The 14,313-nt window shown below is 39.3% G+C and overlaps 1 protein-coding gene across 1 annotated transcript; it reads right to left on the bottom strand.

The window, feature by feature from the left end:
• Positions 1 to 5,494: 5,494 nt before the first annotated feature.
• LOC147334397 (Fc receptor-like protein 5) lies at positions 5,495 to 11,152 on the bottom strand. Its single transcript, XM_086271627.1, has 5 exons — positions 11,027 to 11,152; positions 10,351 to 10,386; positions 7,721 to 7,984; positions 7,396 to 7,641; positions 5,495 to 7,320 (listed from the first exon to the last, which is right to left on the bottom strand). Exons 1-5 carry the CDS (start codon positions 11,091 to 11,093, stop codon positions 7,091 to 7,093), a joined length of 843 nt encoding a protein of 280 aa, XP_086127753.1. The 5' UTR covers positions 11,094 to 11,152; the 3' UTR covers positions 5,495 to 7,090.
• Positions 11,153 to 14,313: the final 3,161 nt, after the last annotated feature.

Here is a 14,313-nt window from a genome sequence, read left to right as displayed (position 1 = left end):
CTGTATGGTCTCACTTCAGTCTTTAAGGTTCCTTTACCTTCAGTTTTTTCAGTTGGCTCTTTGATTTATCTTGACTTACGAAAGCGAAAGCGCATCAAATCCAATTTTTTTGACCCTATGCGACCCATATCCGATCATGGTATGACAGTGTGAACGGCACAAATCCGATATTTTCAAATCCGATCTGGTACTGAATCCGATACATATCCGATGTTTCAGAAAGCGACTGCTGTTTGAACGGTTATGTCGCATTAAATCCGTCTTTTACGTCACTGACACAAGACAGACGCCAATTATCAGCTGTCACGGCGAGTGAGGTGAGCCGTGTGGAGGAAATGAAGGAGGATCCAAATGCAGGCAGTCGTGAAGGTGTGAAGGTGGTTTATTGAACATGAAAGTAAACACAAACGGCAAATGGAGCTAGAACTAAACTATACTGGGATAAACTAAACTACAGAGCACAAACCTGAACATGAGCAGAAACACTTGGCGGTTGACAGCAGGGAAACACACAGATGACGCAGGGTGGAATACACAGACGGACCAGCAACAACAATGACGGAAGACATGACTTAAATACACAGAGAAACACAGGGGAATTACACACAGGTGGTGGACACAGCTGGGAATAATCAACAAGATGCGACAAAGGTAAAACTGAACACACTCACATGAGACCCAGACCTTCACAATAAGACAGGAAATGAGAACACCACACCAAGACGCAGACCTGACACTGAGAGACAGACAGGAAATGACATAAGAAACTAAACCCACATCGTAAACCCAGATAAACAGAAACATGGAACTCTAATAATAGAAATCATAATCATCACCATAACACGACAAGAGAACAAGAACACAATCCCTGATGCAAACTTAAATCAAAACACAATAAACTCAAAATACTGGGTCCAACGGACCCAGAACCGTGACATCAGCGGCGGAGAAGACATCGTGAACGCTTCCTGGCCATCCAGTGAAACAGTTGGGAAGACAACGTGAACATTTTATTTGTACTGTATAATCTGCAGATTCTGACAGAAGTCTGCAACTATCCTTTTAAGCACCGTTCCTCTCTAAAACAGCAATAATGATCATTATTAGGTTATTTACATTATTATGTAAATAACAAAATAACCTAAAGCAAAAAATTGGGAAACGTAAAGTCAGAAGTCTTTATATTAAGGGCCATCAGTCAAACTATATTGTTTGCTCTGGGTTTAAACAGAGTGCGTCGTGTGTGACGACTTCTTTTGCGCATGCGGGCCGCTTTGAGCGTTCACACAGGAGCACGTTTGCTGTCACATTTTAGTTGTAGTGTGAACAAGCAGACAAAAAATCGGATTTGATCAAAAAATCGGAATTGAGCATTAAGACCTGCAGTGTGAACATAGCCTTAGCCTTAGATCCTAAGGCTAAGGCTACGCCCAATTCATGGCGCATTGGGCGCCATGAATTGGGCGATTTCTTTTCTCTTCATCCAGGTAAGAAAATCGAATAAAATGGATTCTCTTTATCTGGATGTAGCAGGCAGGGCTATTTGGTTTCATTCATTGTGTTGTGCTTCATGAATCACCCAGAGTTCCCCTGTATCCTGTTCACCGTGCTTCCTGCCTTTGTGTTTAGCAAATTATTTAACTTTCAGTTTTACTTTGTCACTTTATTTTATTTTTTTGTCCTTGTCTATGATTGTTTAGTCTTTAGTCTCAGTCTGCCTCAGTGTCTGCCTCCCATGCCAGTCCTGTTATATTCTCTTTGTTTCCTTACACTTTCACATGAAAGGGGTGGTGTTGGCAGCATTAGACTAATGGGACTAAGGGGCTTTTTACAGACGATGAATCATTTTCCACAAATCTCTATGAGTGCTGCCATAAAGAACCAAAAATAAATAAATAAATAAAAATGCTACAGTGTTTCAAAAAGACAACTTATTAATGGTGAAGAGAATCAATACTGGTTTGTTAAAAAAACAAACAAAAAAGAAAAGTCATGGTGCTCCTGCATCGGCTATTTCATTCTAATTTTCTTCAGTTATATTTTTATAACAGCAAAGTCTGGCTCTTGCTGCTTCCTGTGCTTCAGCTCGATGTACCTGGGGTGAGACTTTTTTTTTTTTTTTAACAATTATTGAATTATTACTGCTGAAATTTGCACATTTGTATGCTTTGGCTCTGTGATCTTAACTTCTGTTCTTCTCTCTGCTGAAAACCTGGATCCTTTGAGTGATTTACCTTTAGAGAGAATTTGTGGATCTAAATTGGACCAGTTGTGTGTGTGTGTGTGTGTGTTTCCCCTTTTTTGTGCACGTAGTGTGGCAGCTGCACCCTTGGACAAAAGTGGATTTATCCCAAAGACAAAACTCCTAGTTAGATAATGTGTGCGCTGCAGCGAGGAGTGTTCAGCCCTCAAAATTGGAGATTCCTCCGATGTAAGGGCCCGCATCTTTCCTCATGATTGATAGAGGGGCAGCAACCACCTCTCAACTCCTGCCGTTCAAGAGAATAACTAAAATATCATTGACTTCTACCTTTCGACCTCTCAAAGTACTTTAAATATCCGTATGACAGCTTTGACCATCATATGTTTTTGTGAAATTCTGAACCAATAACTGGATGTGCCCGCCTTGTCAGGCTCAGGAGAGACTCGGAGGCAGACCGTCTCTAAGTTTCACAATCTATTTACACACAGACACCAGGTGCAGATATATACAGTTGAGGGGGTACGGGAAGAGGGTCTCCGGGGAACACAGGCATGGGAAGGGGACACACGGGGCTATGTACACAATCCTTCGCTGATGCTCAAGTTAGCTCCGACTCCGGCTTTAGCTCACCAAACAGCGGTCCTCAGGCTGACGAGAAGTCTGGCACAGGGAGGAAGAACAGGTAAGTTGCGGCACGAAAGAAACTCGTGGAAAAGCTCAGACTTGCAATGACACTGACGAGTGTTACACAATAATCCAGCGAAGAAGCATTCTCGGCAGCCGCCTTGAGAAGTGAGCGTGGTGATGAGACGATTGCTTGCAGGTGTCTGAGCCAGGGGCTGAAGTCATCATGACTACGCCCTGGTAGAGCGCAGTGCGCAGGAGGAGAGTGAGAGACGCAACACAACAAAAACTCTTGTAGCCATACAGAGTCAGCCGAGAAGGCACAGGGTCATGACACGCCTACTTGAAATGGAGTCTTTTGCCAGCAGTTCTGTACTTTATCAGGATTCTTTGCTTTTCCAGCAGAATAACTTCCAGCAGGCTGTTCTGTAACCAGAACAGCCTGCTGGAAGTTTGTCTCCGAAACACTTGCTAAAAGTCTTATTTTTTTTAATTCATATGGGAAAAAAAGTGTTTTTATTTGTTAGTGTAGAGAAACAAATTATGTGGGAATTGTGAAAACTCCGTCATTGCAAGTCACCTATGACTGAAACTGAAAAAACTGACATAAACCTTTAAAACTTTAATTTCAAAAACAACAAATTAAATCCAAATTGGGTTTTTTTTTTGTGGTTAAAAAAATTTTGGAAATATCTCTAATTTATCTTTACACAATCAGGGAATTCTGTCCCTCTATGATGCAGTATAGATATAATCTGGAATGATATTCAGTTTTTCTCACTGAGTGTCCTGAGTCAGTGTGAAACTGAAGTATTTATTTTTTATTGTTTTCTGCTTGTGTTATATTCATAGTTCACAGTCTTTAGTTTTGTCACTGTCTTCCTCGTGTTCCACATTTAGTTACTATTGTCTCCATGATTCATGTTCCCTCTCTGTTTCCCTAGTCAGTCAGGTCTCCTGTTTTATTTTATAGTCCCTTGCCTAGTGTTCAGTTTATTTAGTTTTGCTTCCTCCCTGTCTCATTGTGTCTGATTAGTTCCAGTTTCCCTCCCGTTTCCCAATCCCCTCATTATCCTTTGTGTATTTAGTGTATATTTGTCTTTCTTTGCCTGTCTGTATAGCTCCCCCTCTGTTTCCCATGTTCTCTTTCACCAAAAATCACAATAATTTTTATCCATGCGAAAATACTACTAGTACTAGTAATATTCACAGTGAGTGGGCAATTCAGGGTTCAGTATCTTGAACAGAACTCCTCAAGAAACTGGTAAATTTCATGTACCAACCAACCAGGCCATCTTAGATCTTCAAAATTAGTTAATGTTAATTTTCAAAGTGTTATTAGTCTTCATAGCTGTCACGTTAGCAGACTGTTTACCTGTAGCCTTTATGCAAAATGGTATCTTGAGCCAAAAATTATTTTATCAGACCTAAAAAACACACAACTCAGACATGAGGATTGATGTATATGTGAATATACATTATTAACCTTTCTGTCTTAATTGTAAAGTCATTCTTATTTGTGTAGCAGATTTAAATCCACAGAATCTGTCCCAAATGCTTTAAAATCAGGTAGATTTTGTCACGGTCCTGGGTCAGTGACCCAGTGTTTTGAGTTTCTTGTGCCTCTGAGTTTTCTGTATTATGTTCTTAGTTCTCTTTGTTGTCCCAGCTTATTCTTTAGTGTAGTGTCTTAGTTTGGTGTTCTTGTATTCTGTTTAGTTCTCTGAGTATTTGGTAGCTGCCCTCTGTGCTTCTTAGTTGCTTTGTCTCCCCTAGTCTAGTTTGCATCTGTGCTAATTCCTGTTTTACTTTGAAGGTCTGTGTCTCATGTGAGTGTATCTTACTTTGCTTCCTTGTCTCGTCAGTTCTGATTTCCCCCAGCTGTGCCCTCCTTCTGTGTCTCATTCCCCTTGTTACTTCCCAGTGTATTTAAACCCTGTGTTTCTCTGAGTCAGTGTCACGTTGTGCCTCATGCTGTGTGGATCGCCCTGTGTGTTTTAGTTTGTATGTTTTTTTTTTCCTGCAGGCCAATAAAGCTGTGACTTTGAGTTAACACCTGCAGTCTGAGCGCCTGCATTTTGGGTCCACATCTCCTGCCTGCCACGATTCATGACAGATTTACACCACATTTACAAAAGACACGAAGAGTAACATGTATTTTTGTACTAATTTAAATAAGAGCTTTTGTTTTATCCCATAGTTGTGAAATACAGGCTTAACAGTGAAACAGTTGGTGATACACTTCATACCTAATTGCATAAACATTGCTCTCTCCTACATAAGCTCCATTATAAGTTAAAAGAATTGGTATTAGTACTTGTTAAATGCAGTACTGGCCTGTGTAGTGATCATGTGTGTCACACACACACACACACACACACACACACACACACACACACACACACACACACACACACACACACACGACTAATCATCCTCTTTGAGATTGATTGACTTATGTTATTATTGTGCAATAGCATGTCAAAATGCTCCTAACTGCTGATATTTGTCCGCCTAACCTGCTTACATCTCCTTGTTCATGTGAAAAAATAATTTCTGCATTTTAAACAGCTTGAATCGCATAACAAGGCAGTGACATCATTTCAGAGAAACTGAGCCTTTGGTCACGTGATATTCTAAAAACAGACACAGGCTTTATTTGGACATGCGACTTTACTGGACCTTTACTCGACACAGGCTTCAGTGTCAGACGTAACATCACTAGTCCTGTATTTACTTCTTATTGGATCAGCACCAGTCACACGTCACTGCACTTTGGGGCCCTAAAGGTAGGAGGGGCCTATTGAAAATGTCTGATCAAAGTAGCTCCCCCTCTACCTTACACTATATGCTGATATTCACAGTATTACGGTAAACACCATTACAAGAGATCCACTATATGTTTAAGCCATGATTTTATTTTGTGAACCAAACTGGACAAATTTCCTGAAACACTTTGCTGGAAAAGAGAAATGCTTATACTTCCATGAGTCACTAGAGGGAACCAAAGGACAACAAAAAACAGCTTCTTCAAAACACACAACAGTCTCAATCTATTGTAATCTAGAGTTTTAGCTTATTACCTGCAGCTTTCTGCTGTGTTTTTTAAAGAAGACAGAAATATACAAACAGTATTTATAAAATATGAACATATTTTTCTAGTCTATGAACATGTTAATTTCCCCAACCATGATGTGGTTAGCACACAACCCTTACTAGCCGGTACACACAGAAACAAATTAATAGTAAGTTCGTGAGTAAATTTCATTGATAACACATTTAAAACCAAAGTGCTTTTATAATTCTGTCTAGAAAATAAAAAAGAGAATATACATATTCAGTCTGTATATGAAATAACCCAAGAGCACCCAATCCTTCAATCACAGTTCCAGAAATGAGAGGTCTAAAAACACAGAGACAGAAAAGGTTCATCTTCAGCTGAGTCTGAAACTGTTATCTGAGGTCTGTTGGGAGGTGATTGAAGAGACTGTGCAACAATAGCAACAACACCCAATTTTGAAATGAGCTTAAACTGCAGGATGATCACAAGTGATTAAGAAGGCCTTAATGATCTGGAGGGAAAATACAGACACACTATTTCTACCACATATGCAGGTTTGACACCATTTAGGCTTTAAACACAAACAGCGTCTTAATACTGAATTCTATCATTCACAGGGAGCTAGTGCAAGCCTGCTGACACTGTACTAATGTGATCTCTTCTCTCAGTCAATGCAAATGGATAAAAGATTAATGAGTAACTCTGGTATACAGTGTGTAACAATAGTCCAATTGAAATCAAACAAAGCTATGCATGAGCCTTTCCAAATCAGAAGACCAATCAGAGAGCACAGCACTAAAACATTAAATCAAACCTTAAAGAGTATCTGCATCATTATTCAGGGTGAGTTTGATACTAAGAGTGTGTTAATGGGTCATATAGTACTTTGTGACTTCCATGCTTCTGCTGTGTTAATCAGAGATGAGCAGACCAGTGAGAATAAATAAATCTACAGTCAAACTTTTGTGAACCTGCTCTGGAAGTATTTCAACAAAAGCAACATAGAGTAAAAAATGAGGCATGACACTCCCTCTGTCTTTGTGACATCATCAATCTCCTGGTCCAGTCCCTGTTAAGCCTGTGTAGGCGGGATCATCACTGTCACAGGAGGCATTTCATGGAGTCCAGCAAGGTCAGAAAGGAAAGTTTGATTTATTCTATTTAAAGAATTAAACAATAAACAGCTGCCAATCATTAGGTTATTAGGTCATTGATGATTGATTATTGGCTCTGGATAAATATAAAGACACCATAAGGAGAGTGGAGATAAAGTATGGACAGAACACCACCAGGTACCGGAGCAGGGTCAGCGTGAGCTGTGAGTGTGTTGAGGCAGAGGGTGGAGCTCCAGATGTGGGCTGGACAGAAACTGTGCTCAAGGAAGAGATGGGTGGTTTTAAGGCAGGAAGTGGAGCTTTGATTGGAGGTCTACCTATAGAGAGAATCCGATCTGTTCAGGTGAATAAATAAATAAAATAAAAGGTGAAATCAGAGTGAAGCTCCTCACCTGTGACAGTGATCCAGCTGGATGGAGACTCTCCATGACCACTGATGTCACACTTGTAGAGGCCTTCATCAGACCTGGAAACATGCTGGATGGTCATGTGACCTGTAGGCTCTTTCCCGATGAAGACTCCATCTTTGAAGAAAGCAGCTGGGAAGTTGGAGGGAGTGGTCTTTGTTTTACAGAGCAGAGTGACGTCATCTCCCTCCATCACAGGGAGGACAGGACTCTGCAGGATCACTGATCCACCTCAACACAGAGACAAACTACAGCATTTCATCCATTTACACACAGCTTCATCAACACTAACTCCACACACTCAGCTTACCAGTGACTGTCAGGTTAACCATGTTACTGATGGGACCCTCTCTGGACTCACACCAGTAAACTCCACTGTCCAGTGGAAAGACATAACTGATGTTACAGGAGGAACGAGCTGGTATTCCCCACCGAACTCCACACTGAGTCCTCTGTTGTTTTCTTGTGTTTCTTGTCAGATTCCATCTCGTAGAGCTGTCGTCCTCCTCACAGCTCAGAGATACAAAGTCACCTTCGAAGAACTGAGATTGGTTGGGGCTCACAGTCAGATGAGCTGTGAGGGAGAGGAGAATACAACCTCCATATTTCTTAACAATTGCAAACCTTTTAAAACCTCTAACCACTGTGATTGGCTGCTTCTCTGTATGACAGCTTGTGACTCCTAGCAGTGTGCAGGTAGCACCATTCCTAAATTGTCAATTATTGACTTGGATTGACATTTCATTTATGGTTTTCCAGATTGGTTTGCTGCTTTTTGGAACATCTGACATTCCCACTCATTTGAATTAATGGGAGAGCATTGGAGCTCTATATCCACTGGCTGGCTTAACTTAATTAAGTTTTTTTTTTATATATATTCAAAACACAACAGTGGTTGCCTTTTTCACACACACAAAAAAAGTTAATCATGGAGTTCCACAGGGTTCTATACTGAGACCATCACTTTTCACTTTCTTGATGCTCCTACCTGCACTATTATTAGAAAATAGTGACTAAATTTCAAATTATACGCCAATGATACATGTTGTCACGTTACTGTGTTATATTCTACCATGGATTGTACCATACACGCGTTTGTGTATGATACATACACGATACATACAGTAACTATGTATATTTTTAAAATGTACTAAAATTAACTTAATAGTTAACATAAACTGGAGAACTTACATACTTTGTAATGATGTACAGAACAATACTCAAAACAGACAATCTGAAGAGCATTTTTACAGATGACCAATTCATTACATTTCCTGATCAACAAACTAGTTTGGATAGTTGTGCTTGTCAAGCACAATAACAACAATCAAGATGCCAGGTCAGATCAGAATGAAAATTCTCAAAACCATTAGTGCAACCTCTACAACATTTAGTCATTTGTATACATCATAGTTGCAATTTCTCCTTCCTCTGAACAAATTGCAAAGGCTCTTGGACAGTTGTATCAGTTGCTTTCATACAGTTCTCTGCTGTCGACAACATTATTATTTGCTTATGTCATGTCAGTCAAAATGAACTATACTTTTGGATGCTGAATAGTTGTTCCCAATAAAACTAATAGTCTTCATTTCATTGCTTGAATCATTACATACAAAATTGGTAAATTAGTTTTCAAATGCTCTCCAGCATTATTATTTTTTCCTGGAAATGTCCCCTAAATTGAACATTTTCTCTCAGGTGAACTGGAGCTTTCCCTGACAATGAGGTGTGTGAAGTAATAGTTGTAACCAATGACAAGCCACTTGTTCACAGTCACTCATGGATCGATCCAAAGAACCCTCAATTGGCAAGCATATATGAACCAAACAGGACATAGTGTGTACCATGTCTACAATTCTGTGACACAGAAATGGAAGGTCAGCATCGTGGAAGAGGGGTGGGGAAGAGGGAGAAGACGCCAAATACATAGGCAGATCCCTAATGAAATCAGGGCAAACTTGTGGACCATGTTGTCAATCACTGTCTCAAAATGGATGAGGCTGGTCGGAGGATCCAACCAAATGTTGGAAGAACACTGTGAATTTAATCAGTCAAAAATTTTGTAGGGAGAACAGGTATGTATAGTGTTGGACAGTAATCCAACATCTCATAATATCTCATGTTTAGTGTACATTACTGTAATTTTACTGTACACGGCTGTACAAAAAGTGTATAGTGCTGTCTTGAGCACTTTCAGGTAGTGTCACCAAGTTCTGACCTTTTTTGGAAAACACTGAGAGAATACTGTACACTGTCATAATGGAAACATGACAAAGCCACTTGACTATCTTGTTCATCAAGATGGTGTCAAGACTTCTCATTTTGATGACACTGGCAGTTTCATTGACATGAATACTTGCTTTTGAGGAATGGGTTATCGATTTTGAGCAAGTGAACTGCTTTTGCAGGTTATCCACTAGGATTTGCAGCTTGCACCAAATGTTTCGAGAAACAGTTGGTTCCACTGCTGTGCAAATGTTAATAGTGATGTGAGAAAAGCACCAAAGTGACTGAGAAAAACTGTAATATCCAAATCTGGGTGCATCAAAACAAACACAATGTTTCCAAGAATATCATGTTTGTTTGTTTTGTTGTGTTTTTTGAAAAAAAAAAAAAGGCTCTGGATGTTAAGCAGTTAAAGTTGTACTGTCTCAGTATGACATGAAAGTGGGACAGGATGTGATGTCTCTGAGTTTCACCACAACATGCACAACAGTAACATGTAACTACTTCTCTTTTCTGGATCCCATTACTTTGAAAAATTAAAAATGTGACAAAGATCCAAAAAATAATGCATTTTCATATGGAGTTAACTGCAGGCAAGATAAAATCTGATCTATCCCACCAATGAAAAGCCTCTATGAGCTCTTCTAAAGCACTTTACAGACTTTTCTTTTATTAGAGCTGCTGAGTTTCCAACTTTGACAGACGTTTACTGACCTTGGTTTGTTGTGCAGATCAGTAATAAGGTCACAACTAAAGAAAAATGATACTCAGGTTAGTTTCAGGTTTTAGACTCAGGAAGGCATGCACAAAGCATAAAAAGCATTTTTAAAGTCACTAAACTCCACTTTTAAAGCTTTTAACTCCACAGTATCGCAGATCAAATGCAGTGGAGAGTTTGGTCTTTGGCATCTCATCATAGACCTATTTCTATTTCACAGCAAGCATGCTTTAAACGTCATCTTTCAAAACTGGAAACACTTTAGTTTAAAAGCAATCTAAGCTGACAGAAGTGTTTTAATAACATCCTTTTTAAAAATGTCAATTTAAAAAAAATTATTTTACATTAAAAACACAAAATGAAGCTAAAATGTTGTTTAGAGTTTGTGGGGACCTTAATAATATTTAACATTTTAAGCCCCAAGCCTAACTGATCTCCTGCCTTTTGCCCCCGTATCAGGGGGCGTTGGGGCTTAAGAGGTTAAGACTGTTGTTTCTTAAATTCTCTTTTTTAATCTATTTAGACTTTGTTAAAGAATATCATGGGAGCTGAAAAATGCTATAGGAGTACCAGAACAACTTAAATGAAATTAAATGTTATTGGAATCAAACTCAACAAAACTGCAGTGCAGATGTCAGCTAGTGTAGTAATAATTCATTATGTTGTACTTACAGAGCAGCCACAGCAGTGATATTTCTTCCATTCTTTCTCTTAATGGTGTTATTGACATTTTGATCATAGTTAAACATCATAGTCACATCTCGTTGGACACGCCTCCTTCCTGATTCTGTGAGACACTGTGGTTTGGCTTTTCCCCCCTTTAGCTTTATGAGAAATGTTCCTTTTCATGATTCTATAAAGTGAGGAAATGAGAAATGCTTCGTTGTTTTACGAACCAGAAAGACCCAAACTACTCTTGTCATGATAGTCTTTGTTTTAATATTTATCCTAAAATTTAAACTGCTTGTTTTTTTCTACTGTTTGTGACGTCAGTTCAGCTAAGAGGAAATGAGATTGAGGTGTTTTTTTTTTAACCTGAAGCAGAGAGCCTCTCTCTGCTTTAACCACTAAAAATGTGGTGAAAAAAAAGGGTACAGCTTGTCTGGTTCAAACTGGTTTCAACCTTTTTGCTCAGCTGACCCACATTAAACATCCTTTTTCCGTCTACTGTTGCAAACCAGGCCGCATGGTATCATTCAAAAAGCTATTTATTTTAAATGAAGAAATAAAACAGAAGCCTTACACAAACCATGGATTTTGTGGTCAGTACAAACAGTGGTGTCGATAAATTCATCGGTGGAATAATGGCCTACACAACATTGTTTAGTGCTAACCCAAACGAAAAACCACAGGGTATCTCAGAGGAGAGCACCACACAGTGACTGGAGACCCTTTTCACTCCCAATGCATAACATACATGTACCAATGATTTGTCACATGGCGTCGGTATGTTAAATTTTGGGATTAGAACATGTTAGTGACTGAGCTCAGATGGCCTTTATAGAGCACTGGCACGCTAAGCCCAGTTCTTGCCATTGTCATTAATTGGAAATGAACTACTCTACTCCTCTAATGCCTGCAAACGAGGCACAAAACAGAAAAACAAACAGGCCGACAGAAGGGCAACATGGAGTGGGTTGTCACACTATCCAAAGTTCTTGGGCAGGGGAGGTTATCCCAGCCTACTTCAGGGTATTACACAATAAAGCCTGAAATAGCACTGACCAGAGCTAACACAGCTTAGAATCACCATTTAACTTAACTTGCATATCGTCAGCCTGCTGGGGGAAGCTGAAGTACCTGCCATAAATCCATGCAGGAATAGGTTGAACATGTTAGGTGGCAGTGTAAGCCACCGATTAAGCATATCACATAGAAGTAAAAATGATTTAGGATAAAGGTGCTCATCCTCCTGCTCATCTGGGGGAACATCAGCGATTTCCCAGGCCATCCAAGACACATAATCTCTTAGGCGTGTCCTGAGTCCACCTCAGTGTCTCCTTACTCTATGACAGGCTCAGAACACCTTGCTCAGGAGATATCCCAATGAGATGCCCAAACCATTTTATCAAAGATCAAAGACATTCTTCTATTTCAATTCCCCTCCCCATCCTGTTGAATGGTGTGGAAGGCAATTAGCTGTAGTTTTAACTCCAGAAGTTGCAAGTAAGATTCTGTGTGTCCTTATTTGGTGAGGATGTTTTACTTCCTTCCCTTTATGTCCTCACCTGTGTTTGTATATGGTCAACTGTTAAGGGAAGGTAAGCACTGTACAGGGTGAGGGGAGATGACCCTTTGTCAGCATGAAGTTGTATGTGTGTATGCACTCACGTGCAGACACGCGCGCGCGCGCGCACACACACACACACACACACACACACACACACACACACACACACACACACAGTGTTTTAACTTTTTGTGACCTTTTGTGGGTGTTACAATGGGTGGTGCTTGTATTCACCGAATAAAACGCTGCAAGTGTTTCTTTGAAGTTGGCTAGGACATAGGTGAGGAGCGTTCAGCTCCAAGAGCCTGGTTCCGACCAGCCTTCCCTTGCTAGCAAGTAAAAAACCATTTTCGCCGTTGTCTTGCTTTCTTCATGAGTAATGAGTTTCTCAACTAGTGGGCCTGCTGAAGCACAGGCCCAATAGATATTATTGATTTTTGCTATATGATATTATTATTGCTCTTAAAGTGTGCATTTTATCCAATACCATGTGTCAGTTACTCACCACCAAAAAACAAAGAAACAACTGGGGTGTTACTGTCACTTGGTGTTTGCTCTCTGCGGTAGAGTATCATTTACTATTTCTGTTCCAATACACAATGGTGTTTTTGTGTAACTGAACAGCTTATAGATAACTTCTTATTTTATACTGTAATCTTCATATGCTTCATGCAAAGATCTCTATGTATAGACTCTCTAACTTATAGTCACAGTATTCACTCACTGTGTCTTTAGGGATTTGCTAGCACATAGCCAACTCGCTAGCAGCATTGCCTCTTATCCCTCCTACACTTTCCTGCTCATTGTGTTTAATTGCTCCTCATCCTACTTCAGCAGTAATGGCACTTTTACTAAATGTAGGTAATGACACCTGGTTAGATCATCGGAAGGTCACTAAAATCAATATTGAATCGGTGTGTAACTTTGTCAAAACAATGTTGGACTGAAATCAAGGGTTGTTCTTATGGTTCTCATTTCTTCAATCAGTGATAAATAGTAAGATGTTCTAGCTTTAAGTGGGACTTTCTTATAAAGCAGAAAACTATTTCTCCAGGCTAAATGATGTTCTTCTAAATTTGTTATTAATCTCTGGCTCTCTTCCCCAGCATATCTTTTATCCTATCTTGATTCTCTCACCCCAACCGGTTGCTGCAGATGGCCACCCTGTCAAAGGGGCCCAGAGACCTTTACGTGGCTGTGGACTCAAGTGCAGAACCAGATATGGATATGGCCGAGTTAATTTCATACAAGGTGTGAACAGAGGAGACAGTAGTTAGTGGGGATACAAAAGTTATCCACACTGTAAAAAAAATTGTAATATAAAAGTATTTTACTGTGTATTTTACAGTTTTTTACTGTTCTTCTAAAATATCATTAAATTTACATAAATAGACTGTGATTTTACATTTCAAATGTAAATTAACGTGAAATCACTGTAAATGTAATAAAACATAATTTTCTTGTTTTTTAAATGTATTTGTCTGCACATATGCATATTTAGATTGTTAAAATACATTTACAAATGTATCATAATTTCACAAATATTTGTCCGTTATTTGAAAGATTGAACTGTTAAATTCAAATGTAATAATATAGAAAAATGTATAAAATTATTCTTATAAACGTTTTTTACATCAAATAATAATAATAATTATTATTGTTATTTAGGGCGTTCGGGCTCAAGAATTGGCAGTTCACCTTGTAATCAGAAGGTTGCCGGTTTGAGCCC

This window comes from Aulonocara sp. 'chitande type north' Nkhata Bay, linkage group LG3 (assembly GCF_057382095.1).
Source record: "Aulonocara sp. 'chitande type north' Nkhata Bay isolate Kocher_YH1m ecotype deep benthic linkage group LG3, A_spYH_male_GT1.1, whole genome shotgun sequence".
Classification (NCBI taxonomy): Eukaryota; Metazoa; Chordata; class Actinopteri; order Cichliformes; family Cichlidae; genus Aulonocara; species Aulonocara sp. 'chitande type north' Nkhata Bay.
The sequence above is the reverse complement of the archived record's forward strand: the minus strand, read 5'-3'. Positions and strand labels throughout refer to the sequence as shown.